Below are 24,956 nucleotides of genomic sequence, written 5' to 3'. Positions count from 1 at the left end.
AGAGCCCGCCCAGAGCGGCCTCTCTACCACAGAGAGCGAGCGCAGAGCGGCCCCTCGGCACCACAGAGAGCGAGCGCAGAGCGGCCCTTCAGAGCCAGGACCAGGGAGAGCGACCCGTTATCTACCATAGAGAGCGAGCGCAGAGCGGCCCCTCGGCACCACAGAGAGTGAGCTCAGAGCGCCCCGCCAGAGCCAGGACCATAGAGGAGGAGCGTAGAGCGGCGCCTCGCACCATAGAGAGCGAGCGCAGAGCGGCCCTTCAGAGCCAGGACCATGGCGGGTGAGTGCAGAGCGGGGTACCATAGAGAGCAAACACAGAGTGCCCCGCCAGACAACGGCGAGCGACCACCGAGCGGCCCCTGTGTACCATAGAGAGGGAGCATAGAGCGGACCCTCTCTACCATAGAGAGCAAGAACAGAGCGCCCTGCCAGATCCAGGACAATGGAGAGCGAGCGCAGAGCAACCCGTTATCTACCATAGGGAGCGAGCGCAGAGCGGCCCTTCAGAGCCACGACCATAGAAAGCCAGCGCAGAGCGGCGCCCCTGCACCATGGAGAGCCAGCGCAGAGCGGCGCATTGGGGCCATAGAGAGCGAGCGCAGAGCGCCTCGCTAGAGCCAGGACCATAGAGAGCGAGCGCAGAGCAGTGCTTCTCTACCATAGAGAGCGAGCGCAGAGCGGCGCGCCAGAGCCGGGACATGGAGAGCGAGCGCGGAGCAGCAGTGTCTCTGTACCATAGAGAGCGAGCGCAGAGCGCCGCGCCAGAGCCGGGACATGGAGAGCGAGCGCAGAGCGGTGTCTCTGTACCATAGAGAGCGACCGCAGAGCAGCAGTGTCTCTGTACCATAGAGAGCGAGCGCAGAGCGCCGCGCCAGAGCCGGGAGCACGGAGAGCGAGCGCAGAGCAGCAGTGTCCCTGTACCATAGAGAGCGAGCGCAGAGCGCCGCGCCAGAGCCGGGAGCACGGAGAGCGAGCGCAGAGCAGCAGTGTCCCTGTACCATAGAGAGCGAGCGCAGAGCGCCGCGCCAGAGCCGGGACATGGAGAGCGAGCGCAGAGCAGCAGTGTCTCTGTACCATAGAGAGCGAGCGCAGAGCGCCGCGCCAGAGCCGGGAGCACGGAGAGCGAGCGCAGAGCAGTGTCTCTGTACCATAGAGAGCGAGCGCAGAGCAGCAGTGTCTCTGTACCATAGAGAGCGAGCGCAGAGCGCCGCGCCAGAGCCGGGAGCACGGAGAGCGAGCGGAGCCAGAGCCAGGACCATGGAGAGCGCGTGCAGAGCGCTGGCTCTGCACCATAGAGAGTGAGAGCAGGGCGGCCCCATTGCGCTAGGCGCTGCACAGATACTGGACGAAGAGATAGGTCCCATTGCGCTAGGCGCTGCACAAACACAGGGCAAAGACACGAGCCCCATTGCGCTAGGCGCTGCACAGACGCTGGACGAAGGCACAGGTCCCATTGCGCTAGGTGCTGCACAGACGCTGGACGAAGGCACAGGCCCCATTGCGCTAGGCGCTGCACAGACGCTGGACGAAGGCACAGGCCCCATTGCGCTAGGTGCTGCACAGACGCTGGACGGAGACACAGGTCCCATTGCGCTAGGTGTTGCACAGACCCAGAGGGAAGACACAGGTTCCGTTGTGCTGAGCGTGGCCCTAACACAGCAGCCAGTCTAGTGGGAATCAGGATGATAGAGGGATGTAATAGACACATGGGGTGAGTCAGTGGAAGGAAATAGTGAGGCATAAGAAGCAGCTGTCCCAACTCACTAGCTGCCAAGCCGGTTACCCCTTTGTCTGTAGCACCAACTGCAGAAAAGAGTTTGAATGAGGAGGCCTTGTGCAAGTGATGGGGTGCTAAGCTAGGCTTTATAATGGAAGCTAGTTGCTATCACATTTATGCTAGGTGCATGCAGAGAATCTTTCTCCTCTGCCAGCCATCCTTGATAGGTGAGACGTACTGGTTCTCTGACTCCTGCAGAGTAAGACCGCATTTTCATGGGTTTCCTTCTCCGCCCTAGCACTCCAACATCCCCAAATCTGTTTACTCATCGTCACTGCCTGCTCTTTCAGATTAAGTAGCTGCTTGGCTTCCCAAGCTGGCCTCAAGCAGATGTGATGCAGCACTGGCCAGTGGCTGCTTGTGTCCAGGGGGAGAGATGCCTGTGGAACCCAAAGCATCTCTTCTTTGTTTTGGAGAAAGTAATCAGAGACTGATATGGTGGGGTCAGCAGTTTGCCTGAAACACCCACCCAATTAGCAGATGTTGGTCCAACTGGGCATTGTTAAGTGGGTTCTGCTGATTCCCTGAGACAGGGGGACTCATTAACCCACAAAGATATAAAGGGGAAGGGTGTGGCTCTGTTAACCCCCCCCAAATATTTTCCCTCCCTTCTCTTCAGTCAGCCAGCCTCATACTCCCCTTCTCTCTTTGTGAAAAGTGTTCTTCCATGAGTGATAGGGTGTTTGTGTGTTTTATCACTTTTCTGTGTGAGTTAATTCAAGGGCATACTATCTGAGTGAAACCAGACAACCACTACGCTCACCAATGAACTCACACAGAAAATAGTTCTTTATTATAAAATATTTTAATGAATTGAGCAGTTGTTGCTGTGTCTTTAGTGCTGAACAGCGGCAACACCTGAATTAAAGCATTCCTACAGATCTGCATGATCAGATGCTGTTTTGGCTGCAATGAAGTTTCTTTATGGCCTAGAATTCCTGAATAATTTGCTGCTGCCTGCCTTTCCATAAGGAAATTTATATGGTCAGTAATCCTGACACAACCAACTCATATACCAAACCTTCCATGGACATCAGATTCTCTCTCAAGACATTAAGGCCCTGTCTTCACTAAGGAAAAAAGTTAAGTTTTTACTACATGCTAGCATGCTACATGCTACATGGTAATTGACACATGGAAAAATCCTAGAGAATTCAAGCCAGTGGTAGGTTTTGTGGTTTGCTTGTTTTACTAATTATTTAGGAAATGTTAATGGATTTTAAAATAAACTTTTGTTTAGAGAAACATTATACTGTAATATAATCATGAGGTCTCTCTGTTTAACAGGGTGTTACCATATTACAAAGTGAGCATCTTTACACTTCACATAACATGTTGTTTCTGGGGATTTTATTAATTCAAGTGAAATCCCTGATTGCACTCATTTAACAAATCAGGCATGTCTATCAGATATTAATACTAAAAAAGATTGGACAGGTGTGTTTTTGGGGCAGGTGAATGTACGGCAGTTGTAGCTTTAACATGTTAGCAAATCAAAATTCCTAGTCTTTACCTCAATCTGCTAATGTGTGTTAAAGCCACAGCTGCCTTGATTTCACTAGGATTGTACTTGTATTAGTTAATACGTGGTTTTAAAAAAACCACCTTTCCTTCATGCAGCAGGAGACTACCAGTGCGATCCTACTTGTGATGGACATTGGTGGGCAGCTAAATGGACATATAAAGGTGCCCTCTTACAGCAGTAAAAACAAGTCAAAATGTATCTGATTCAGAATAAAGGTAGGTGAGGTTACCCAGCCTGTCTTGGGGGAGCCTGTCAGATGTGGATGACTATTCTAGGGAAAAAGGTGAGTTTGGAACAAGTGTTGGCAAACATACATGACAATCCTAGTGTGGATAAGGCCAGCTGTGGCTTTCACACATTTGCTGCTCAAGGTAAACATGGAGGCCAGTGATCCTGCGGCACCAAGGTATAAGTCACCTAATGCTGCTGGCTCGCGATCCCACACCGGCAGCTGAGCCCCTGTCTGCACTACCAACATATGTGGGGATAACCGTGGGAAAATCCACCTCCCTGAGCAATGCAGTGACAGTGACCTAACCACCGGTGTGGACAGCACCAGGTGGACGGGAGAGCTTCCCCCGTGGACCCAACCACAGACCCGTGGGGAGGGGGAGCACCTAGCTGGTAGGTAGCTTTCAGAGTAGCAGCCGTCTTAGTCTGTATCCGCAAAAAGAACAGGCGGACGTGTGGCACCTTAGAGATTAACCCATTTATTTGAGCATAAGCTGTCATGACCTACAGCTACAGCTCACGACAGCTTATGCTCAAGTAAATGGGTTAGTCTCTAAGGTGCCACACGTCCTCCTCGCGTAGGTAGCGGTCACTCAGGCCTGCCAAGGGTCAGCAGCCATGTGGCTGGCAGAATAGGCTGGGGCTGCAGAGGGGGCCGTGCTGTGCCCTGCCGGCGCCCCCCTGCCTCCTGGAGGTCTGTCCCTGCCACCTGGGTAGAGCCAGGCCTGCTCGCCTGGGAGAGCCTGTCCCCTTCCCTGCGGGCCCAGCCACAGATCTGTTCCCCTCCCGCCCGCTAGGCGGCGCGGCCGGGCGCCTCCTCCCATGGCGCCACGTGGCCCTGCCCGAGAGGTGTGGCGGGCTGTTCTGGGCCCCTCTCCGTGCCCCGGCCCCGCCCTTCCAGCGCCAGGGAGGGGGGGCCAGGATGGGCCCGCTGGGGGCGGGGTCGCGCTCCCGCTCCAGCCAATCGGCCGCGGCGGCTGCTGGCGTAGGCAGCGCGGCAGAGGACCAATGAGGAAATTCCGTGCCGGCGGCGCCGGCCAGTGACGTGCGGCCGGCGAGGCTGTTGCTAGGCAGGTTTGGGCCGGGGAGGCGGCTGGGCCCGGCTGAGGCGGCGGCGGCGAGCGGGCCGAGCGGAGCCGGGATGCCCTACAAGCTGAAGAAGGAGAAGGTGGGGCCGGCGGGCAGCGCGACTCCCTCCCTCCAGGCCCCCCGCGGCCTGCCCCCGCCCCGGCTCGGCCCGGCCCGGCCTCCCGCCAGGACAGGGAAAGGGGCCGGCCGTGCGCCGGGGCCTGGGCTGCAGCCTCCGGAGGCGGAGGGGCACGGGCTGTGGGGCTGGAGGGGCACGGGGGCTATGGGGCACGGGCTGTGGGGCTGGAGGGGCACGGGGGCTATGGGGCACGGGCTGTGGGGCTGGAGGGGCACGGGGGCTACGGGACATGGGCTGTGGGGCTGGAGGGGGCGGAGGGGCACGAGGGCTATGGGGCATGGGCTGTAGGGGGCTATGGGGCTGGGGGCGGAGGGGCGCATGGGCTGTGGGGGGCTATTGGGCAGAGGGGTGGAGAGTGTGGGGGCAGAGAAGCCTGTGGGGCGGGTAGGTGGAGGTGCCAGGGCGGAGGGGCACGGGGGCTATGGGGCATGGGCTGTGGGGGGCTATGGGGCAGAGGGGTGGAGAATGTGGGAGCAGAGGGGCCTATGGGGCAGGTAGGCGGAGGGGGCTATGGGACTGGGGGCACGGGGGCTATGGGGCATGGGTTGTGGGGCTGGAGGGGGCTATGGGGCCGAGGGGTGGAGAATGCGGGGGCAGAGGTGCCTATGGGGCTGTGGGACAGAGGTTCCAGGGGCAGAGGGGTCTGTGGGACTGGAGCCTGGAGTGAGCTATGGGGTAGGAGGGTGGAGAGTGCTGGGGCAGAGGGGTCTGTGGGTAAAGAAGTACGGAGGCTGTAGTCCAGGGAGAAGAGAGGGTGGGGGGCAGTGGGTCCCGCAGTGCTGCCGCGATAGGGGGTCAGTAACAAGGTGCCATGGTGCGGGGGGGGCAGCGGTGCCCCAGGCAGGAGTACGTGGGCAATAGCATAGCACTATGGCGCAGACATGAGGGGCCCCAGGCCTGCAGTGCAGGTATAAATCAGCACCTGCCTGTGAACTTTGACACAGTCCAGGCACATTTGGTGCAAAAAGAGGCAACAGCTCCAGCGGCATGGTGCAATCCCTGCGTCGTGCAAACACACACGTGGCCTCGATGCTAGTGGTGACAAGGCTCGGGCACTTGTCGGGCTGCAGCATTGCATGCAGTGCCATAGCAAGCAGTGTGTGGGCAGGACATGTTCGGTGAACATGTTGCCATAACCCAGGGTCATATCACCCACACCGTGCTCACTCACAGGTCATGGTGTGGAAACCCACCTGGAACATGCTGCCATGGCCTGTGCATACACGATGCATCTGATACATACATTGCCATGGACCACAGCACAGATTGGTCACGCGCAGTGAAAACACTGTCCATGCATGTTGCACTGGTGTCTGCAGGCAGCAGGCTAGAGTGCTGCACTCTAAGCCCGTCCTCTGGGTGCACTAGCCTCGCTCACATTCCTGGCTGCTGCACGTCTGTTGTTTATCTGGCTCTGGCTTCTCTCTCCCCCCTACTTCCTCTTTCTCCCACTTCTCTCCAACCCCAGCTCTCCCACCTCTTTTCCTGTCCCCCACCCTCTTCTCCCCAGTGCTCTGTTTCTTCCCCCAGAAGCACTCTTTAGTCCCTTTCCTTCCCATTGTACCTGGTGCGCTCATGGCTTAATTGCAACCCTTTTGTGAGTCCTGTGTTGACTAATTCTTTGTACCTTTTTTGCTGTTAGATGCCCTCTCGTAGGGCTGGTGTTTTAGCCACATGTATCAGGAACGTTTGTTCTGTAACCATCTAAACTAATTCCCCAGCTGCTGTCCTGTCCTGGCATTGCATTCCCCATCATCCATCTGTGGTGGGCCATGGACAGGCCCCAGGTCTTCTGAGGGAATCTTTGGGAGTGTGATAACATTCTTGTAGCCTGATTCTGTTTGGGAGGTTAACTGCCAGCTTTCCACGCTGCAGGGGGCGGGTTACCGAGTCAAATCGGCTGGGAAGAGGATATGTTGTATGTAATGGTTGGACAGTTGGGATGCCCCAGCCTTAGTTGGGTGCAGAGTTCTCCAATGTGAAGGGGAGGAAGTATCTCTGGGAGCCCCCATTTTAAGAGACATGGATCGTGGATTATTGCTGGGGTGGTGTCTCCGTGGCAGTCTGTGAAAGAGTGAAGCAGATATAGGCAATGTCTACACTGCCCTGCCGTTCAGACTATGGGAGTGTGAATAGCAGTGCCTTGTGCACTGAAGTACTGCGCTATAGCTCTTCTGTGTGGATGTAGCAGGTGCAAATTAAGAGGTTCCTAGTTCGCCTTAACGTAGCCCTGTCTGAAGAGGACTATATTAAAGTGAACTAGGAACCTTTTAGTTTGCCCCCGCAAAGTCCATGCAGGGGATTTATAGGGCAGCACTTTGGTGCACAAGACACTGCTCTTTGCACCCCTGTGGTCTGAACAGTGGGGCAGTGTAGCCAAGCCCACAGAAACTTGTGTCTAACTGAACAGAATTAAATCTTTTCCAAGCCCAGTGCAACTGAATATGCTCTCTTCTCATTGTCCCAGGAGCCTCCAAAGTCTGCTAAAAGCACCACAAAGCCCAGCAGCAGCAGTGGTGGTGGGAAGGATGGTGGGGCAGAGAATTCAGAGGAGGTAAGGCATTCATCTTGCAAAGCATCACACCTATACAACTCTCTCTTGTATGGCATCTTTCTTTCAAATTGTCTCTTCAACAGCTTTTCTGAATAAGGAACTTAATGCGCTTAAACGTGGTAGTCAGTGTCAAAGGTAAAGAGAGGCTGATTGAGGTGGGAAGGTAGTTGGAAAAGACAGAGGGTGAGAACTGAACCCTGTGGCGCTCTGTAGAAATAGAGACTTGAGGGGGAGCGCAGTTAGATATGCCAGAGCCACCTATGCAGATGGGCTAGATTACACTAGTGAAGCCTGCATTGAGAGCAAGGACAGTGGAGAGGAGAAGACATAGCTAGCAGAAAGAAGGAAGCCTGAATGGAACAGAAGTTTCCTTGGCATGGTCCAAAATGTTATTGAGAGGTGAACTGAGTGGTGGAAGAGAGCTTGCAGTTTGCTTGGGGGAGAGAGGCAAGAGCTGGGATAAATTGACATTGGAGTTCAATTAAGCATGGGGAGAAGAGTGGTGGATTTGAGAGATATGGAGAAGGTACTAGAGGAAGTTTGAGTTTCTCACTATTGTAACACCTTTACTGGCAGCAGGGGAAGATCTAACATATGCAAACACACATTCTATATTAAAAGTGCTACTCAGAGCGTCCTTTGCCCTGGGTGCTGGTGCTGCTAAGAAAGACACATCTGGAGTAGTGTCAATACAGAGTAACTTGCTATAACAAATAATGTAGCATATTAACACACAGTGTTTCTGGAATGAGCAGGAACTCAGGCAGATATGAATGTTTTGGTAAGATTGATCTCATTCGGTGTTCAAACAGTGTGGTCGTCTTGGGCTCTGGCGATAGAGATTCAGCCTCCAGGAAGCATTTTACTCGCCATCTAAGGAGGCATGCTTATTTTTTCCATTAATTTACTTTTTCAGGCAAGACTCTCCCCACTTCCATCTCAATCTAATACCGTCTGACTAGGAGAGTGTGTGCTTAAGTCTTTGCTATGTGCTGTTCTTGAGAAAATTGAAATGTGTTGTACTATAGCTCTAGCCTGGGAATTAGAGGTTGTTAACTTGTTTAAAGTTAGAGAGAGGAGGAAGGGTAAAAAGTCAGCAATTCAGTGGGGCTGTATGTCATCAAAACAGAGTATTAATTTATAAGCTCCCTCACCCCCAAAGATAAACACATTAAATTTATAAACGGCTCAAGCAACATCTGTACTGATAGTAGTTGTTCTTTCTGAAGACCCCGTGTTACCACTTATTATGCCTAAACGAAGGTGTAATTGAAACAGAGTCTGAAGCTGGAGTAGTCTGAAGCAGGGAGCCTTGGGGACTCCCGTTTAGTGATCCGTGGACTCCACTCCATTTTAGTCTCAGCCTGTTGGTCCCCACTCCTTTCCCATGCTGGATTTTCCCCCTTTTTTGGTGTGTTCAGTTTTAAAAATAATTTCCCACCTTAGTTCCTCCTGGCTAGAAGGAAGCAAGGGGACACCAACACCAGCCACATGAGTTAATCATTGCTCTTGTACAGCAGTCTTGATCTTTGGATCCCACAGTGCTGTACAGAAGAACACAAGTCTCATGTCTTCAAACACAAAGGTGGCCATCAACAATCAGAAGCAACCAAATTAATATTGAGCAGTTCCCCAGTCAGGTTGGTGAGAAGCTGCAGTCCTGCATTCCTAGGACCAAGTGATGAAGTATGAGAGCATAAATAGCATCGCTCGCAAGCTTCCTTCAGTGACCCAAAATGGCAAATAATGTTGGTTGCTACGGATGTAGAAGAAACCTAGAATGGTTTTAAAAAAACAACAAAACAAACCCCAAACAACCACCCCGCTCCTTGTTGAGGTAGAACGTCAGCTCTCTTTCGGTGATACAGCCAGGAGGAGGGAGAAGCCAGCTCTACAATGTGCTCCCTACTGTGTGTTTCTTCTCCTTCTTTCCCATTAGGGTTACCTGTAAGGCTCTGTTCAAGGCTGTTCTTCCTCTTGTGCTCTCTCCCCCTTAGTGGTGGACCGCTCTGTTATGGAATGGATGAGTACATCCATTCTTGCCACGTAACCATTTTTTTTCTTAATTTGGATTAAATTCTTCCAGGAGACAAAGTGACTAATCGTAATGCTCAGAAACATTCATACAGAACTATCAGCAGACATACTTGTAAGTCAGCAATCCATCACATGTTGTTACTACCTGAATATTTGGAGGATGGATTAGTTGGTGAATGGAACAAGAGACGTGCATTGTGTGTGATCCTTTCTGTGGAAGGCAAAAGGGAGTTTGGGTTAGTGATGCATCCATGAATGTGTTTGAGGGGTAAGGCATGTAGGCTGAAGTTGGACTGGATTCGAATGTTGCCCTAACTGGGGATTTCATAGTTTGTCACTGATTGCTTTGAGAGAGGTGAGGTTGCTCAGGTGCATTTCTTAAGAGAAGTTTTGTTTCCTCTGGGGGGTTTTTTGGTGGGGGGGGGAGAGTTTTCCTGTTTTGAAGTTATCAATAGATATTTAAATGAGTACTGTATAGAGCAAGAGGGCAACCCTGCTCCAGCACATCTCCCTGTTCCCTCCCACCACATCACAGGAAGAAGCAGGCGACTTGCAGCCAAACTTGCCTCTCAAACAGAGTTTCAAATTCTGCTTCCAGAACAAAGCATTTTTCCAATGGGCTAAGGCTCTCCATAGAGAAGCCCTGCTCTGGCAGACTTTACAGGTGCAGCAGATTGGGACTTCTTTCTGTGAATTTTAGCAGGTCTACAGGCGGGTGAGGCGATAAATCAGAGTGAGTGTGAAGCAGGTGAGGGGCTGGGCAGCAGGCTTGGGAACCTGCAGTAAGCCCTTAGTTTCAGCACTTTGATGCCTGTGCTGTAAGCTAGTGGTGAATTCCGCTATTGTGGACGAGCAAATAAAAATACCATGCAAGCCAATCATGGATCTGTACTGGAGAAGGGAAACCTTTAAATCCATGCGCGAGTGCAGAGACCCGCCAGCCCTTCAAAACATTCAGCAATGCCAGTGATGGGGGAAAGCGGAGGATGCAGGATTAATGCCTATAAGATGTACACTCATTTCTACCTGGTCAAGAGGTCACTGAGCTAAGGTGAAAGTATCAACGGTCAAGTGGCAGCAGCATCTAGTAGCTAGGCACGGGGCTTTTAAGGTACCTACTTTGCTCCAGAAGAGAAGTTACCAGTGCTAGGAATCTCAGGAGTAAATCTGTGGAGATGGGGGAGAAAGGGACCTCTAGGGAAGTGGTCTCCTTAAGAAACTGGATGATAATGGAAGAAGTGTCAGTGTAGATCTTGGAGGAGGAGATGCTGCTGCAAATCATTTCAGTATTAGCTGGGGGAATGAGGAGGAGGAGAGTTACTCATCTCTAGCCAGAGAGAGACTGGGAGGGGCAGGTGAAGTGGGTGGGTGGAAGAGAGTTAATGGCCTGGAAGAGGGAGTGAGGCTTGCCAGCGCATGGGGAGGGAGGAAGGGTGGAGAAGTTGCTCTGCAGCCTGGAAAGTGGATCAGGAGAGGCAGGGATGAGACTCCTAACTCATGGGGGATAGGGACATGCCTGTTGTTCTTTGAGTTGCTGTCTCATGCACTTCATAGGCATTTCTATGGGACTTGTCACTGCAGTATGCTGGGATGTCTGCAGCTGATTGAACTAGGGTTGCTTCAGGTGTGGGGAGGTGGATTTTAATAGAGGCAGTTGGCTAGAGGCGGTAGAAGAGACACTTACATGTATCGGCTCCAGGGGCTGGAGAAGAAGAGTCAGCAAAGAAGGGGCTGACAGCAAATCTGGGCTGAAAAGCCTGGTGAGCTTAGGAGCTTGAGACAGCAGTGAGGCAGGACTGTGAGGCAGCGGAGAGAGCATTCAGCCACAAATAGGAGTGGCTGGAATATGTGAGAGCACAGAGAGGAGAACCTGTGAACTCAAGGGTATGTGTGGAAGAATGACACGCAGGCTCTGGGAGTCCAGGATGAAGAGTAGGTCAAGGGCCTGGGGCTTATCTGAGGACACAGCGAAGTCCCCAGGGAGGAGGAGGAGGAGAGAGTGTCTGGCTATGGGGAGGAAGAGTCTGTGAGAGTGGAGAACCAGAACTTAGCTTTGGTGGTGGCTGGCATGTCCTCTGGGCCTGAGCAAGGGGGCTGCTCCAGGAGGAGGTAGCTTCCACACTCCTTGTGCATCAAATGTTGACATTAGTTTTTAAAGCAGCCTCTTTCAGAGGGGAATAGTGTAGCAGCCTCCCTGAGCTGCCTTGCCTTGGCATAGTGTGAAGGCGTCTAAGTCTGTCTTATCCGGATAGGAGATGAGTGCCCAGCCTCATTCTTCTCAGAGACCAGCCAGCCGCTGAGCAGTGTTAATCTGGAGAGAAGGGCTTTTAAGGTGGACATCTCTGTGCATTAAGTGACAAGCTTTCAGCTTCAGTGATCCATTTATGTCTGCTGCATTTTCAAGGCTAGAAACTCTTTAGAAGAAAATGCAAAATCGTCTTCTGAGTTTCCATTTCTCCCCTCGCCCAGTCAGGAGTGGGTGGGGGACCCCAATGGGCTAGCTCTGCCAGCAAACCTGTGGGACAACAAACCTACCACGGGTAGTGCGTGATGAGAGTAAGAAGTCCACCTGGTACCAGTTTCCACTAAAATCTTCTGGAGCACAGCAGTGTGAAGGAATAATTATAAACCCCCCATCCCTAGCCTGAGCTGGGAGTGTACAGAGCCCCTCCCTGCGCAGAGAGGAGTTCTGTGTTATCAGGATTTCTCTGTTGGGCTTTTCTCTAGCCAGCAAATCTTCGCTATTCTTTTGACTCTCCAGCTGTTAAAACTTTACACAGTGCTTCCCTCCATCTACAGCAGCTATTCAAGGCTCTTCAAAAACAGGAGTAGTAAAGTACCAAGGCCCTTCCCAGACTCCCAGTGAAGTGCCTGCGGCCAGACCCTGTTAGTATGCAGCGTGGTCTCTGAGCTGGTAGAGTTCCCTGTCACCTCTCCAGGTGAGAAGGGGGGACCAGGAGAAGGGAGATCCCATCAGTTTCAGATGTCTTTTGAAAGTATTGTTTCCTGCCATGCTTCCCGCAGGATGTTTCCAGGTTTAAGGCCATCTGAGTTCCTCCTTGTTTCTGGCTGTAACGTCTCTCCCTCAGGCTGGCCCGTCCTGTGGACTCTCTGCCTTTTCTTTTGCCCTGTGCGAAGGGCATAAACTAGCTCGGAGAGCTCCCTTCTTTTTAAGTTCCTTAGCAGTGTTTGAACAAACCTGTCAGTTGCTAAGGATATTCCAAAGGCTGAATAGTCAGGGGAGGAACAGAACTTTGAGACTCTAGAAAGTGTCCAGTGGAAATCCTGCCAAATGGAGTCAGTGGCCTAAGGCATCAAATGAGAGATCAATATTCAGGAATACCCTAGTACTGGAATAGCATCCCCAGTAGCTTCATAGCACCTGTTGCAAGTGTCTTATCTCCAGCCTTCATGATTACATGGGCCAGCTCACCTCCCACAAGCAAACAAGCAGCCACTGAGACAGCTACAGCAATGGCCTATGTGGAAATCTGTTAGGAAAGTAACATTTTCACTGACTTGAAATGTAATTTATCAGGTAGGAGTGAAGGGGAAGTGCTGGTGTCTTGTGAGCCGCCACTGGCCTACATGAGCATCCTGTTTAGTAATTCTTTCCCCTGCCCACTCACCCCATGTGTCCGCTACGACTCCCCTGCACCACTGAGTGCCTGGGAAGGCCTCTTTGGCGAGACCTCTGTTCTTCGCCCTCTTCCTTGCTAAACGGCTCAGCCTCTCCTTGCTGAACACCTCCTGTGCCTTGTGTGGATCATCTCTTCTCTGCTGCTGGCTTACCTCTGCCCTGCAACACACTGACATTGTCAGGAAGTCTAGCCAGCTTGTGCTGTGTGCCCACCTGGCATCTGTCCCTCCCTCCCTCAGGCTCAGTCTTCAAGGGCCTCTCTAACCTTTAATCCTCTGGCATGTCCCCTGCACCCTTTCCTTCTGCTACTCCCACTATCTCCGACACCCATTCCTCTCTCTCTCTCTCTCATAGGATTTGTTTTCTTGAGCAATCAGGTGTGCCCTGGTCTCCAAACCTTCCTTTTACCTCTACCTGCATCTCATCTCCCTCCTCCCCTTTGCTCCAAGCTTCTGGAGGATGCAGGTGATTCCTGTCTCTGCAGTTATTCTTTCAGGATCTCCTTTTGGCTACTTCTCCACCATGTCTCTCTTCCATCTACATCTTATTCCTAGGATTTCATCTGCTATAGGGGGAGGGAGGTCAGTTACCGCCTTTGCCCGGATGACTCTCAGATCTTCCTTGTTCAGCTTTGCACCCAAGTACCTCTAAAATCTCTCCGGATGTCCTGCTGTTAGCTCTTCTTCGTTCCCCTTGTCCTTTCTCCAGCACTTCCTCTGTCACCCACCTCTCCTCTCCCTGTATCTAGGTTGCCAGCCCTCACTCAGGAATCTCTCCTATAACCAGGCTGGAAAGGATGGGTTTTAAGAGCCTTTGTGCTCTGGTCATCTCCCACTCCAGTTACTGACATTGCTTCCTCGTGGGTGCCTGCTTTCCACCTACATTGCTGACATCCCACTGCTCTGATCATGTCAGTCCCCCAGCTCCCTCCATTAGTTTCCTTTCTCCTTCCACTAAAACTCGTGGTCCCTGTTCTGCACAACTCTACCTTGTCCTGCATCTCTGCTCTCATTTCCTCCTGCTTCACTGCTCCCCACAAACTTCTTGCATACCTGCCCCTTTTGTATCCTCCCTTCTCATGGCTGAGCTGTGGAAATGGTGTATCCTCGCTCTTCTCTTTTCTCTTTCTTCAGGCTGTCCCTCCCTGTGCCAAGTGCACCCCTCTAAACCTCATTCTTGAAAGGTCTTTTGACATTAATCCACCAAAGAAACAAGTCTGAAAAAGAGTTGCCACACCGTTTCTGAGCTGAGCCTTTCTCTGCATGGGCAGCGCCATACACATCTGCTCTGTGGTGCGTGAGAGCTGCTTGGACAGCAGTGCTCTGTGCATTGCCAGACAGCCCCCAATATATGAGAGTCCAGTGGCAAGTTAACATTAGGCCTGCGTTCTCTGTGCTCATTGCGTAGCTGTCCCAGGCAGACCAGTCTCCATTGCCTTTGAGGGCTGGTTAGTCCCATGGTTGTGTCCCTGGTGGAGTTTTAAAGCCTGGTGTCCTGTTCTGTGTCAACTTCAGGAATCCTGTGTTTTCCATCCCTTGCTCCCACGCACGCAGACTTAAACTTCACTGTGGAAAGAGGTTAATGATGGGGTACCCCACATCCAGCCTGGCCTGCCTCACACCCTCTGCCCCTTGAGTCCACGTGCTGGGCAGCACCTCTGAGCATCAGGGATGGGGTAGCTTACTGGGGCCTCAGGGGACAAGGACTCACAGGAGAGGCAGAAGTGGTGTGATGGAGGTTTGGTGGGGTGGAGCAGCTCCTCATCCTGGCACATCCTCTGGTGCTATTGCATGTGATGTTGTGCTCGGTAGATGCTGTAGATGGCCGGGGTCTCCCTAGGCGGGGGGGCTGGAACAATGTGTATAGTGGGGGGGCTGAGAGCCATTGACCCAAACTGTAAACCCTAGATATGATGGAAACTACTTCAAACCAGGGGGTGCTGCACCACCTCCTGCACCCCTAGTTCCAGCACTTATGTCCCTAGGTGCTTCCAGCAGGCCCTAGTGGAGTAGGGGGCAGAAGATGGAGAGGGGTGTACAGGTGGCTTGCACAGAGAGAGGCTCTCAGCTGCAAGGCCGGCCATGGAAGAGGGCACAAAGAGCAAGGCTGCGGAAGAGAGCAGTGTCTGGGTTGGGCAGAGTGAGGCCAAGTAGGCAATGACTGTACAGCATGGAGGAATGGCTGCTGGCTCGGGGGCAGTTCCTTTGCTCTCACAACAAAGGAGCAGAACAAAGCAGGTTTTAGATTGACCCAGTCTCCATCCCATTCTGTCTCTGGAGCATTCGCCTTGGTATCCAGGCCGCTCTGTACCACCTTTTGGGCTCCTTCTCCAAGTCCCTTCACACTGTCTCCCCAGCTACCATCTCATGGTTCTAAGGGGTTCCTTGTGCTGTCATGCACACAGGACTCTGGCAATAGCTGGGTGATTGCTACTGGTGGCACAGAAAGTTCTCGTGCCCCCTCTCTGACAAGATACAAGAGACATAAACCTAGGCTGTGAGCTCTGCAGCAGAGGCTGCTATCCCGTGGTATGTCTGGACACACCCAGCGAGTGAGTTTTATTTTGCACGGGTGCTGTAAATACAACAGACTGGCCGGGAGGGATGCAGGGATTTGTAGGATGTGCTCAGGAGCAGGGACAACAGAGAAACCTCAGTGCTCGAATTACAGGGGGCTGGGCTGGCCTTGCGATGTTTAGGGGCTACCTCACTTGTGCCTGATTCAAAGGCACCGGTGGCGGGGAGGTGTTTTGGCCGCCCTCTGACAAGTGTTCCATTTACCACACATGTCACACACTGTGCCTCTCCCCCGGAGCGGGCGCTGCCAGGGCCAGGCTGGTGACTCAGGCTGGGCAGGGCTGAGTGGCTGCTGTGAGGGTGGGAGTGGGACACAGAGGAGCTGGAGTGGCCACTGCAGTGCCTGCGATTGGGCCAGGGAGAAAGTAGGAACTGCGGGGATCAGGCAGAGACTGAGAGCAGCAGCCTCTGGGGAGAGAGACACGAATGGCCAGGACCCCTCTTCCCAGCCTGGACCCAGCTGCTCCTCCCCGCTCCCCATGCAGGGCACCCACCCTGCCCCCCTTCTATCCCTGACACCCCAACCTCCCCCCGTTTCTCATGCAGGGCACCCACCCTGCCCCCTTCTAGGCCTGAAACCCTGACCTCACCCTGCCCCATTCTAGCCCTGACACCTCGACCTCCCGCCGCTCCCCATGCAGGGCACCCACCCTGCCCCCTTGTAGCCCTGACCTCCTCCTGCTCCCCATGCAGAGCACCCAACCCCTTATATCCCTGACCTCCCCCCCCACTCTCCATGCAGAGCACCCACCCTGTCCCCTCTATCCCTGACCCCTTCTAGCCCTGACACCCTGACCTTACCCTGCTCCTTCTATCCATGACACCCAGACCTCCCCCCGTTCTCCATGCAGGGCACCCACCCTGCCCGCACTGTCCCTGGCCCCCAACTGTCCCTGCTCCCCATGCAGAGCACCCATTCTGCCTCCTTCTATCCCTGACACCCCGACCTCCCCCCAGTCCTCATGCAGAGCACCCACCCTGATGCCCCCTCTTCTCCCTGGGGTGGCATTGTTTGGCCCCCCTCGAGTGGAGTCCTGTCCTCCTGCAGGGGTCCAACCCCTGTCTGTGTCCTTCCTCCTCCTGGCTCACCTGGGCTGGGTTCAGTCTGGGATGTGGGGGGTGGCGGCGAGCCCAGTGTTGGGAGCAAGACAGTGAGAGAAAGCACCCCACAAACAACTGTGGGGGTGACCAGACAGGTTGCTTTTATGCAGTTAGGGCATCAGCGTAAGAGCCTGAGGTTGGAGTTGGAGTAAAGGCATACAGAGGCATACAGAGGGCCTGATCCTGACACAAGTAGTCCTTACCCACCCAGTCCCCTCACTGCAGTCAGTGGCAATACTCAGGTGAGGAAGAGTTTTCAGGATTGGGCTCAGGAACAGAAAAATGAGGAAAATGCATTCCAGGGTCAGGTGCATGTAAATGAGGGCAGAATCTGGACCACAGTGGGCCAGGTTTTCCTAAAAGATAAGCTCTTAAATGAAGTGTCCAGAGTCCCATTGAGCGCTCCTGGGTTCTGAGCTCTTTGGAAAATCTGGTCCCTTCCCTTAGGTGCTTCAATGGTAGGGGTTGGGCACTGGCTCTTGGAAAATCTGGGCCAGAATATTCATCAGGAGGGGAAACCCATTGCACTCTTTTTGACGTTTGTTTTGTGACATCAAAAATGTGGACACTTCAGAACTGAAATAACCCACACCCCGTCAGCTGGTGGGGGAAATGAGTTACAAAAGTTTATGCAAGCAGGGAGAGGAGACAGAAGAAAGTTAGCTATTAATGACAAGTCAGGGTTGATAAAATACAGAGGGTAGCACGATTTGGTTTCTGACTCCTCCTCCCCCTGCAATTTACACTGCTAGTTTTGATTTTACTGCTAGAAATGTACAAAGGAATGTCAGAAAGAGGCATCCTCCAGATCGTGAATACTGCAGAAATTAATCACTGACTGTAGCTCTGCCTGCAGTTCAGTGTGGGGCAGCTTTAACTCTTTATTTTCTAAATGAATTCAGAATAGATTAATTGGAAAAGTAGGACATGCTGCACTTTAAAATTAGACATGGAAATGTTAAGGGAAAAAGAAGCACTCCAAGATTAGAATTGTCGACTGAATGCTCCCAGCGGCAGATATCAAGAGGGACGTTCAACGCAGAATTGACGCAAACTTGTTGTAGTTGCCATGCATACGTGGCATGATTGCTGGACCCTGCTCTGAGTTATTGTGTAGGCCCCCCTGTTTCTTCCCCATAATTCGAGCTGCTAGATTCTTCAGTTCAAGAGGAGGCTGACAGTGTCTTGTCTTGGTAAACAACCTGTGAAACTGTAGCCCACCACATGCTTGTGTATCAGGTTACTAGAGCTGAGATCTGGGGTTCTGGATTGTCCTATTCTCTTCTTGATCTCCCTTGTCAGGTCCAGCAGCAGCAGCCGCCACCACCGACTTCAAATAAGCGCCCCAGTAACAGCACCCCACCACCAACGCAGCTGAATAAGATCAAGTATTCTGGAGGACCCCAGATTGTAAAGAAGGAGCGACGGCACAGCTCCTCCCGCTTCAACCTGAGCAAAAACAGGGAACTGCAAAAGCTCCCTGCGCTCAAAGGTAAGGACGGGGTTGGACTAGATGACCTCCTGAGGTCCCTTCCAACCCTGATATTCTATGACATGGCAGGTTTGTGGGTGTGTATGTCTGCTAAGTCTCAGGTCTGCCCGGCTCACTGGAACCCGTCTCGAGGCAGAACAGCCACAGTCCAGTCGTCACTTTGGAGACAGCCCAGCAATAGTCATGCTAGCCTTGATGCCTACAGTACCATAGTGAAAGCAGCTGCCACTTCCTCAGCCATTGGGGGCTGAGAGCTTCCAGTGAGGAGCCACAACTGAGGTTCCGGGGTTCCTTGCCCATTGCTGTCTGGCTGCAGCTATGTCCTTATGCTCCTTCAGTCCCCCTCTGGTGATAGGGTAGCTTGTTGTTTGTATTCCCATAGGGCCTAGGGCCCTCCCTGTGCTAGGTGCTGTACAAACACAGAACAAAAAGAGAGTCCCTGCCCCAAGACAAGAGACGACAAATGGGAAGTACAAGCAAACAATGAGACAATACTGGTCGGTGTGATAGGCAGTAGCTGAGCCCTGCAACCACAGTAAGAGCCCTCCCCTTTCAGAGTAAGCAAAAGGAACCCCGTGAGTGTTCTCCCAGTGGGACAGGGGCTCCAGCAGGTCCAGCCACAGCCCTCTCTTTAGCATCAGTGTGCGAGTGCTGCTTCTCCCAGGAGTTTTCAGAGCATTTCTCCTTGGTACTAGGGGTTTACAGAGCTCCTCCCCTGGACTGTGGGGCATATCTACATTCCCCCTCCAAAGGTGGTACAGCTGAGGAGTAGGACAGTCTACGTCCTAACTCTACCCTGGGGTCCAAAACCCCAGAAAAAGGGCCGTCCACTCTAGCCTCCACATTCTATCTGGTTGTTCCTCCAGAGCTGCTTCCCAGCCTGGCTCACCTGCTTTCTCAGCTCCCTCTCAACTGGGAACCCCAGTGTAGATCCCACCCAGACCACAGTGACCATCTCTTGCTCATCCCTCACCCTGCAGCGGGCTGTTGTACTCTCCAGATCCCGCTGCTTATTGGGGAGCAGGGACCTGCCTTTTATTTCCTGCTTGCTGCCTCGCTCACAGCCACTAGTTGCATGTTCTGAGAAGAACACAGATGCAGGTAAGAGGTGAGTTCAGTTCACGTTGTGACGTGGCACTATCACAGGGCGTGTCTATGTTGCAATCCCAGGGGGTGATTGTGACTCGAGTGGACATACTGAGGTGGCTTTAATCTAACTATCTCAGGGACCAGCGCAGCGAAGTCGTGGCAGTACGTGCTTCAGCGTAGGCTGGCCGAGCCTGCCAGGATCCTGGTAATTAGTCATGGGGCTAGCTCGTGGCAGTCCTGCAGCTAGCTAGATTAAAGCCAGCTCAGTGTGTCTACTTGAGGTGCAGTCAGACCCCTTGATAGCCGTATAGACATATCCTAAGAGGAGGTGAAAGCTACACAGACTACAGTAAATGAGAGCCCTCATGTGGACGCTCTTATTCCAATATAAGAGAGCCTCTTTTCAGTTTAAATTACATTCCTTGGGAAGCCACTCATATACCAGAATACAAGTGTCTGCTCTGTGTGTGTGTGTATAACTAGATCTGTATAACTGGTAACACTTTCCAGGGTAGACAAAGCCTTAGTCTGTCTGTCTGCCTCAGTTCCCCATCTGTATAAAGGGGATAACAGCACTTCCCTGCCTCCCGTGAGGATAAATACAGTTACACATTGACGCTCTTGAATACCACAGTACTGGAGGCCGTGTAAGTACCATAGTTAAGAGTTGTTAGCATAGGAGTGAAACGTGCTTTGCTGTCCCTGCCAGATGCTCCTGCTCATGAACGAGAAGAGCTCTTCATACAGAAGCTGCGACAATGCTGTGTTCTCTTTGACTTCATCTCCGACCCGCTCAGTGACTTGAAGTTCAAGGAGGTGAAGCGAGCTGGTCTCAATGAGATGGTGGAGTACATCACGCACAACCGGGATGTCGTCACAGAGGCCATCTACCCTGAAGCTGTCATCATGGTAGGACTAGCAGGACTATGGCCGGTTTTCTGTGATCGCCCCTCAGCAGGTGCCAGGGCAGTCAGGACTGGAAGAGGCTTCTGTCTGCATGCCTAGAAATTGGACGTAGTGAGAGGCATAAGTGGGGGCAGCTGGAGAGAGGAAGAACAACTTGCTTGGGAGGAACATGACTGTGACATCTTTAAACCCTTATTAGCCATCCAGAGAATGACTGGGGTGTGTGCGTGAAGGATTGGGGAATAGGTCGGGTATAGGGCAGCGTAAAGCATTTGTCCGCAGCACAGACACCCCTGGAGGTGTTTGACGTCAGCATGGCAGCTGTAACCCTTTGGCCTCCAGAGCGGGAGGTGTTTGGGAACAGTTATAAAGAGCCTCAGCTCTCGGCACTGCAAGAATGTCAGTCCGTGGGCCAAAGGGAAGGCGTGGAAAGGTCACTCATCTGCCTTCTCACTTCAGTTTTCAGTGAACCTCTTCCGGACCCTCCCCCCCTCGTCCAATCCAACAGGAGCAGAGTTTGACCCCGAGGAGGATGAACCCACACTAGAAGCTGCCTGGCCACATCTCCAGGTAAGAGAGTCTGCCAGCCTCATCTCCAGGTCATGGTGGGTGAATGGAGTGCAAGGGGCCGCCTGGCCAGGTGACAGACACCAAGAGGTAGGAGTGGGAAGGAAGGTACTGAGTTTTCAAAGCACAGATTTCAAATATCTTCTCCCTGTGGATACTTTTACTTTTCTTTGGGGGTCAGCACAGGAAATGAGGCCTTGGATTCTGCAGCCTCCCAGAAGCGAGTGCTGCTTAGCCCCAGGGATGTTGGTGCGGACTGGGAATGAATGGCTAGTCTAAGGAGCTTAGGGCGTCTTGTGTTTTTGAAGTTAGGACCCTTGGGACTCCCCCCTTTATTTTTTCCCTCTCTCTCAGAAGCCCCAAGCCTCTGCTCCCCTGCCTCTGGCCCAGGAGGGTGAGAGAGAGCTCCCGTGAGAGGAACCAGTGCTGCTGCTGCTTCTTCCCTCTGGCACAAAGCCTGCTGGCCAGGAGCCTCAGGCCCTCCACAGTGGGTGGGGCCTATTAGGTCCCCATAAGAGCCATACTTGGACACCCAGACCATTTACTTCACACTTTAACCGGCAAAAATAATTATGTGCAAAACTGATAGGGAGCAAACATTTCAGCAGAGACGTGTGAGCACAAACTGGGAGGTGCTCAAGGACTCCCTTCTACATGCCCACAGAGCCACTGTTCCTCAGGCATGGACACAGATAGGAATTGAAAACTGAGTAGCATTCTGGGGAAAGGGGGATGTGGTGGAAGCAGCAAAAAAAAAAAAAAATCAATCAATCTAGGGACAGAGCTCTGAGAGAAGATTAAGAAAACTTGATCAGATCAGGTTCTGCAAGTACCTACGCACAGAGATGGTATCTGTTAGCAGAGGGCTGTTTGATCTAGCAGACAAAGGCAGAAGACGAGCCAGTGGCTGAAAGCTGAAGTGAGAAATACTCACAATGGAAATGAGATACAATTTTGTAACCATGTGGGGTAATTACCCGTTGGTGCAGCGTACCTGGGGATGTATGTTGTGTTGGTAAAGGGGGTGCGGCTCGGGTCAGATGCTAACAAAACTCTTCTCAACTGTTAATTATTTCCTGGCACGTTAGCGCTGGTGACGCCTGCTGTAACAAGCCACCATTAAAATTCTTTAGCCTTTTACTAATCAGATGGGAAAAGGAACATTGTTGATGCGTGTAAAGCATGAAGAATTAAGTAAAGCTTTTCTTTTTTTAAAAAGCCCCCTCTTGCTCTCCTCAGCTGGTGTACGAATTCTTCCTGCGGTTTCTGGAGTCGCCCGACTTTCAGCCAAATATAGCCAAGAAATACATTGACCAGAAGTTTGTATTGTCAGTAAGTAGTTCCAGCTTCCCCCCACCTCAGACCCCTGTGAAGGGGTGCTTAGCAGGCACCCTGCATATCACTACCCAAGCAGCCCCCATAGCTTCCTCAGAGAGGATGGGTAATAGGCTCAGTTCAGAGAAGGACAACAAAAATGATTAGGGGTATGGAACTGGTGCCATATGAGGGGAGATTAGTAAGACTGGGACTTTTCAGCTTGAAAAAAGAAATGACTAAGGGGGGATATGATAGAGAACTATAAAATCATGACTGGTGTGGAGAAAGTAAATGAGGAAGTGTTGTTTACTCCTCATAACACAAGAACTAGGGGTCACCGAATGAAATTAATAGGCAGCAGGTTTAAAACAAACAAAAAAGGAAGTATTTTTTTTCACACAACGCACAGTCAACCTGTGGAACTCTTTGCCAGAGGATGTTGTGAAGGCCAAGACTTAACAGGGTTCAAAAAAGAACTAGATAAATTCATGGAGGATAGGTCCTTCAATGGCTATTAGCCAGGAATGGTGTCCCTAGCCTCTGTTTGCCAGAAGCTGGAATGGGAGACAGGAAATAGATCACTTGAGGATTCCCTGTTCTGTTCATTCCCTCTGAAGCACCAGGCATTGGCCACTGTCGGAAGACAGAATACTGGGCTTGATGGACCTTTGGTCTGACCCAGGAGGGCCGTTCTTAGGCAGTGCCTGGGCAGCTCCACCTTCCTTCATGCCCTCACTGGAGGAGCTCTTGGGGATGCTCAGTGCTGGGGGAACCTGCAGGGTTGCCACCATTGAAACTCACTCTAGAAACTGCTTCCAAAGAGAAGGTCCCTGATGAACTGGGAGAGCAGCAAGGGCTTCCCTGCCCTAGAGCTGGGCTGCGTGAGGAAAGGTGTACTCAGGACTCGGGAGCCTGCACTGGCATAGCCTTTGCTCTGCTACAGGAGTCTGAGCAGCTGCTAGCGACAATAGACATGGCTGACCGTGCGGAGGCAGCAGCGTGCACTGCGTGCAGAGGGGTGCGCTCCAAACTGGAACATACTTGCACTGATGAGCAGAAGCTTTCCCCTGTGCAATCAGCAGCCCGTGCCCAGGGGAGAGAGCCTCAGGACTAACTGAATCCCTCTTTCCACAGCTGCTGGATTTGTTCGACAGTGAAGATCCCAGAGAGCGAGACTTCCTGAAGACCATCTTACACCGAATTTACGGGAAGTTCCTGGGCCTGCGAGCGTATGTGAGGCGGCAGATCAACAACATATTTTACAGGTGAGGGGCTCTGCCAGGCCCAGCGATGCTGGGAACGGGCTTGGAGGACCTGGGGAAAGCAAAGCCGGAGCATTCCTTCTGTTCCCAGCCCCGCCAGTGACTGGGCGAGTCAGGTCGTGTCTCTGGACATGGGAATAGTACTTGCCTGTGCTACAGGGATATTGAGGATTCAGTAGTGCAGAATGCCTCTGACTAATGTGGGAAGTGGTAGGGCTTTCTTCCCCCTGCCATGCCCCACAGCAGCCCTCTGCTGATCTGGGAGCCTGGGCTGATCCCTTACCCACTCTTGTGTAGCACGTCCTGGAGTGCGGACAATACTGTCTCTTCCTGAATCCTCTGTCATCTCTTTCTGGGAGGATTCTTCTTACTGAGCTGTGTCCTGTGCTTGGCAATGACTCCTCTCCTCTCCCATCCCCAACCCTTCTTCTCAGGTTTATCTATGAAACAGAGCATCACAATGGGATTGCAGAGCTGCTGGAGATCTTGGGCAGGTAAGGGCATTTCTCCCTTTCTATGTTTCTTCTGCCACATCTAGGAGCTCCAGGGCTTCTGACCCGGGTGGGACCTCACGGCCTAGTGTATTGTGTGGTGTAGCAGGGACTTATCCAATCTGCTTTCAGGCCCATCTGCTGCCTCAGTTTCCCCTCAGACATGTTGATCCTCTCAGCCTTCCAGCACAGTTGGGTTGCTGAGCTGACTTAGCTCTCCAGCTTATTTACAAAAGTCTTCTCCTTCTCGGGTATCAGAGTCCAAACACACGCACAAGTAAAGAGTGCCCCTCCCCAGTCTGGGCACAGCCCTTCCTTCGCAAGGGCCTGTCGTCTCATCCCCAGGCACTCTTCTGCTGGGCTCTGCACAGTCTCTCCATATCCCTTCTGTTTAGAGGTCACTGCATCCCCACGCCAAGTGGCAGCATAGGAGGGACCCACACCTGCCCACCTATGTGGAATCCCAGCCCAGGAACTCTGAACAGCTGGGCTTTCTGCCCCATAGCCTCAACCACGCTCTGCATCTCCTTCCCAGGGTCTCTTCCAACACTCCAGTCCTCCTGCTCTTCTGTAGAGCATTACTGCCAGGGCTTCTCACCCCGGAGTCCATCTCGGTTCGGTTCCCCAGCAGGCCTGGCTTAATCATGTGATCCTTGACATATTACTGCAGAACTCCTCTCTTCCACCTGGAGCTAAGTGTGGCATGGGGGCAGCTGAGCCCCAACCCTCTTAAAGGACCAGCTCACCCTGTGGTGTGGGGTTTCCCACCCTGCATGTGATGGGGCCTTCATTGGAGGGAATGTGCTTTTCAGGACACATTTTCAGGATCCCCTGGGGCTGGGGCCTTAGTGACTGCAGCCCTGAAGCCAGGTGCTTCCTGGAGATGTTAATATGGTATGGTAGGGCTTGGGGCTGGTTTTATACTGTGATTGTTCTGGTACATACTCAGTAATACCTGACCCCGTAATGCCTCTCTCGCTTCTCCTACTCAGTATAATCAATGGGTTCGCTTTGCCTCTGAAGGAAGAGCACAAGATGTTCCTCATTCGGGTCTTGCTACCTTTGCACAAGGTGAAATCGCTGAGTGTCTACCACCCACAGGTGAGAGGCTCTGTCAGTTACCGGAGAGGTCAAACAGTCAGGCTTATTTACAGGCACCACCAGGCTTTACTTATCAAAATCTT

General features: G+C 52.5%; 1 protein-coding gene across 2 annotated transcripts in view; it reads left to right on the top strand.

Moving 5' to 3' along the window:
- Positions 1 to 4,621: 4,621 nt before the first annotated feature.
- PPP2R5D (protein phosphatase 2 regulatory subunit B'delta) overlaps positions 4,622 to 24,956 on the top strand; it is a 46,132-nt gene continuing 25,797 nt past the window's right edge. For both annotated transcript variants that reach the window (XM_077814209.1, XM_077814210.1), the window contains exons 1-9: positions 4,622 to 4,701; positions 7,208 to 7,294; positions 17,951 to 18,140; positions 19,939 to 20,138; positions 20,595 to 20,705; positions 21,942 to 22,034; positions 23,154 to 23,284; positions 23,716 to 23,775; positions 24,765 to 24,873. In XM_077814209.1, the coding sequence (XP_077670335.1) occupies positions 4,675 to 4,701; positions 7,208 to 7,294; positions 17,951 to 18,140; positions 19,939 to 20,138; positions 20,595 to 20,705; positions 21,942 to 22,034; positions 23,154 to 23,284; positions 23,716 to 23,775; positions 24,765 to 24,873 (1,008 nt within the window). In that variant the 5' untranslated portion in view covers positions 4,622 to 4,674. The remainder of the gene's footprint in view (positions 4,702 to 7,207; positions 7,295 to 17,950; positions 18,141 to 19,938; positions 20,139 to 20,594; positions 20,706 to 21,941; positions 22,035 to 23,153; positions 23,285 to 23,715; positions 23,776 to 24,764; positions 24,874 to 24,956) is intronic.

Source organism: Eretmochelys imbricata, chromosome 3 (assembly GCF_965152235.1).
Source record: "Eretmochelys imbricata isolate rEreImb1 chromosome 3, rEreImb1.hap1, whole genome shotgun sequence".
Classification (NCBI taxonomy): domain Eukaryota; kingdom Metazoa; phylum Chordata; order Testudines; family Cheloniidae; genus Eretmochelys; species Eretmochelys imbricata.
Note: the sequence above shows the minus strand (reverse complement) of the source record. Positions and strands in the feature narration are given on the sequence as shown.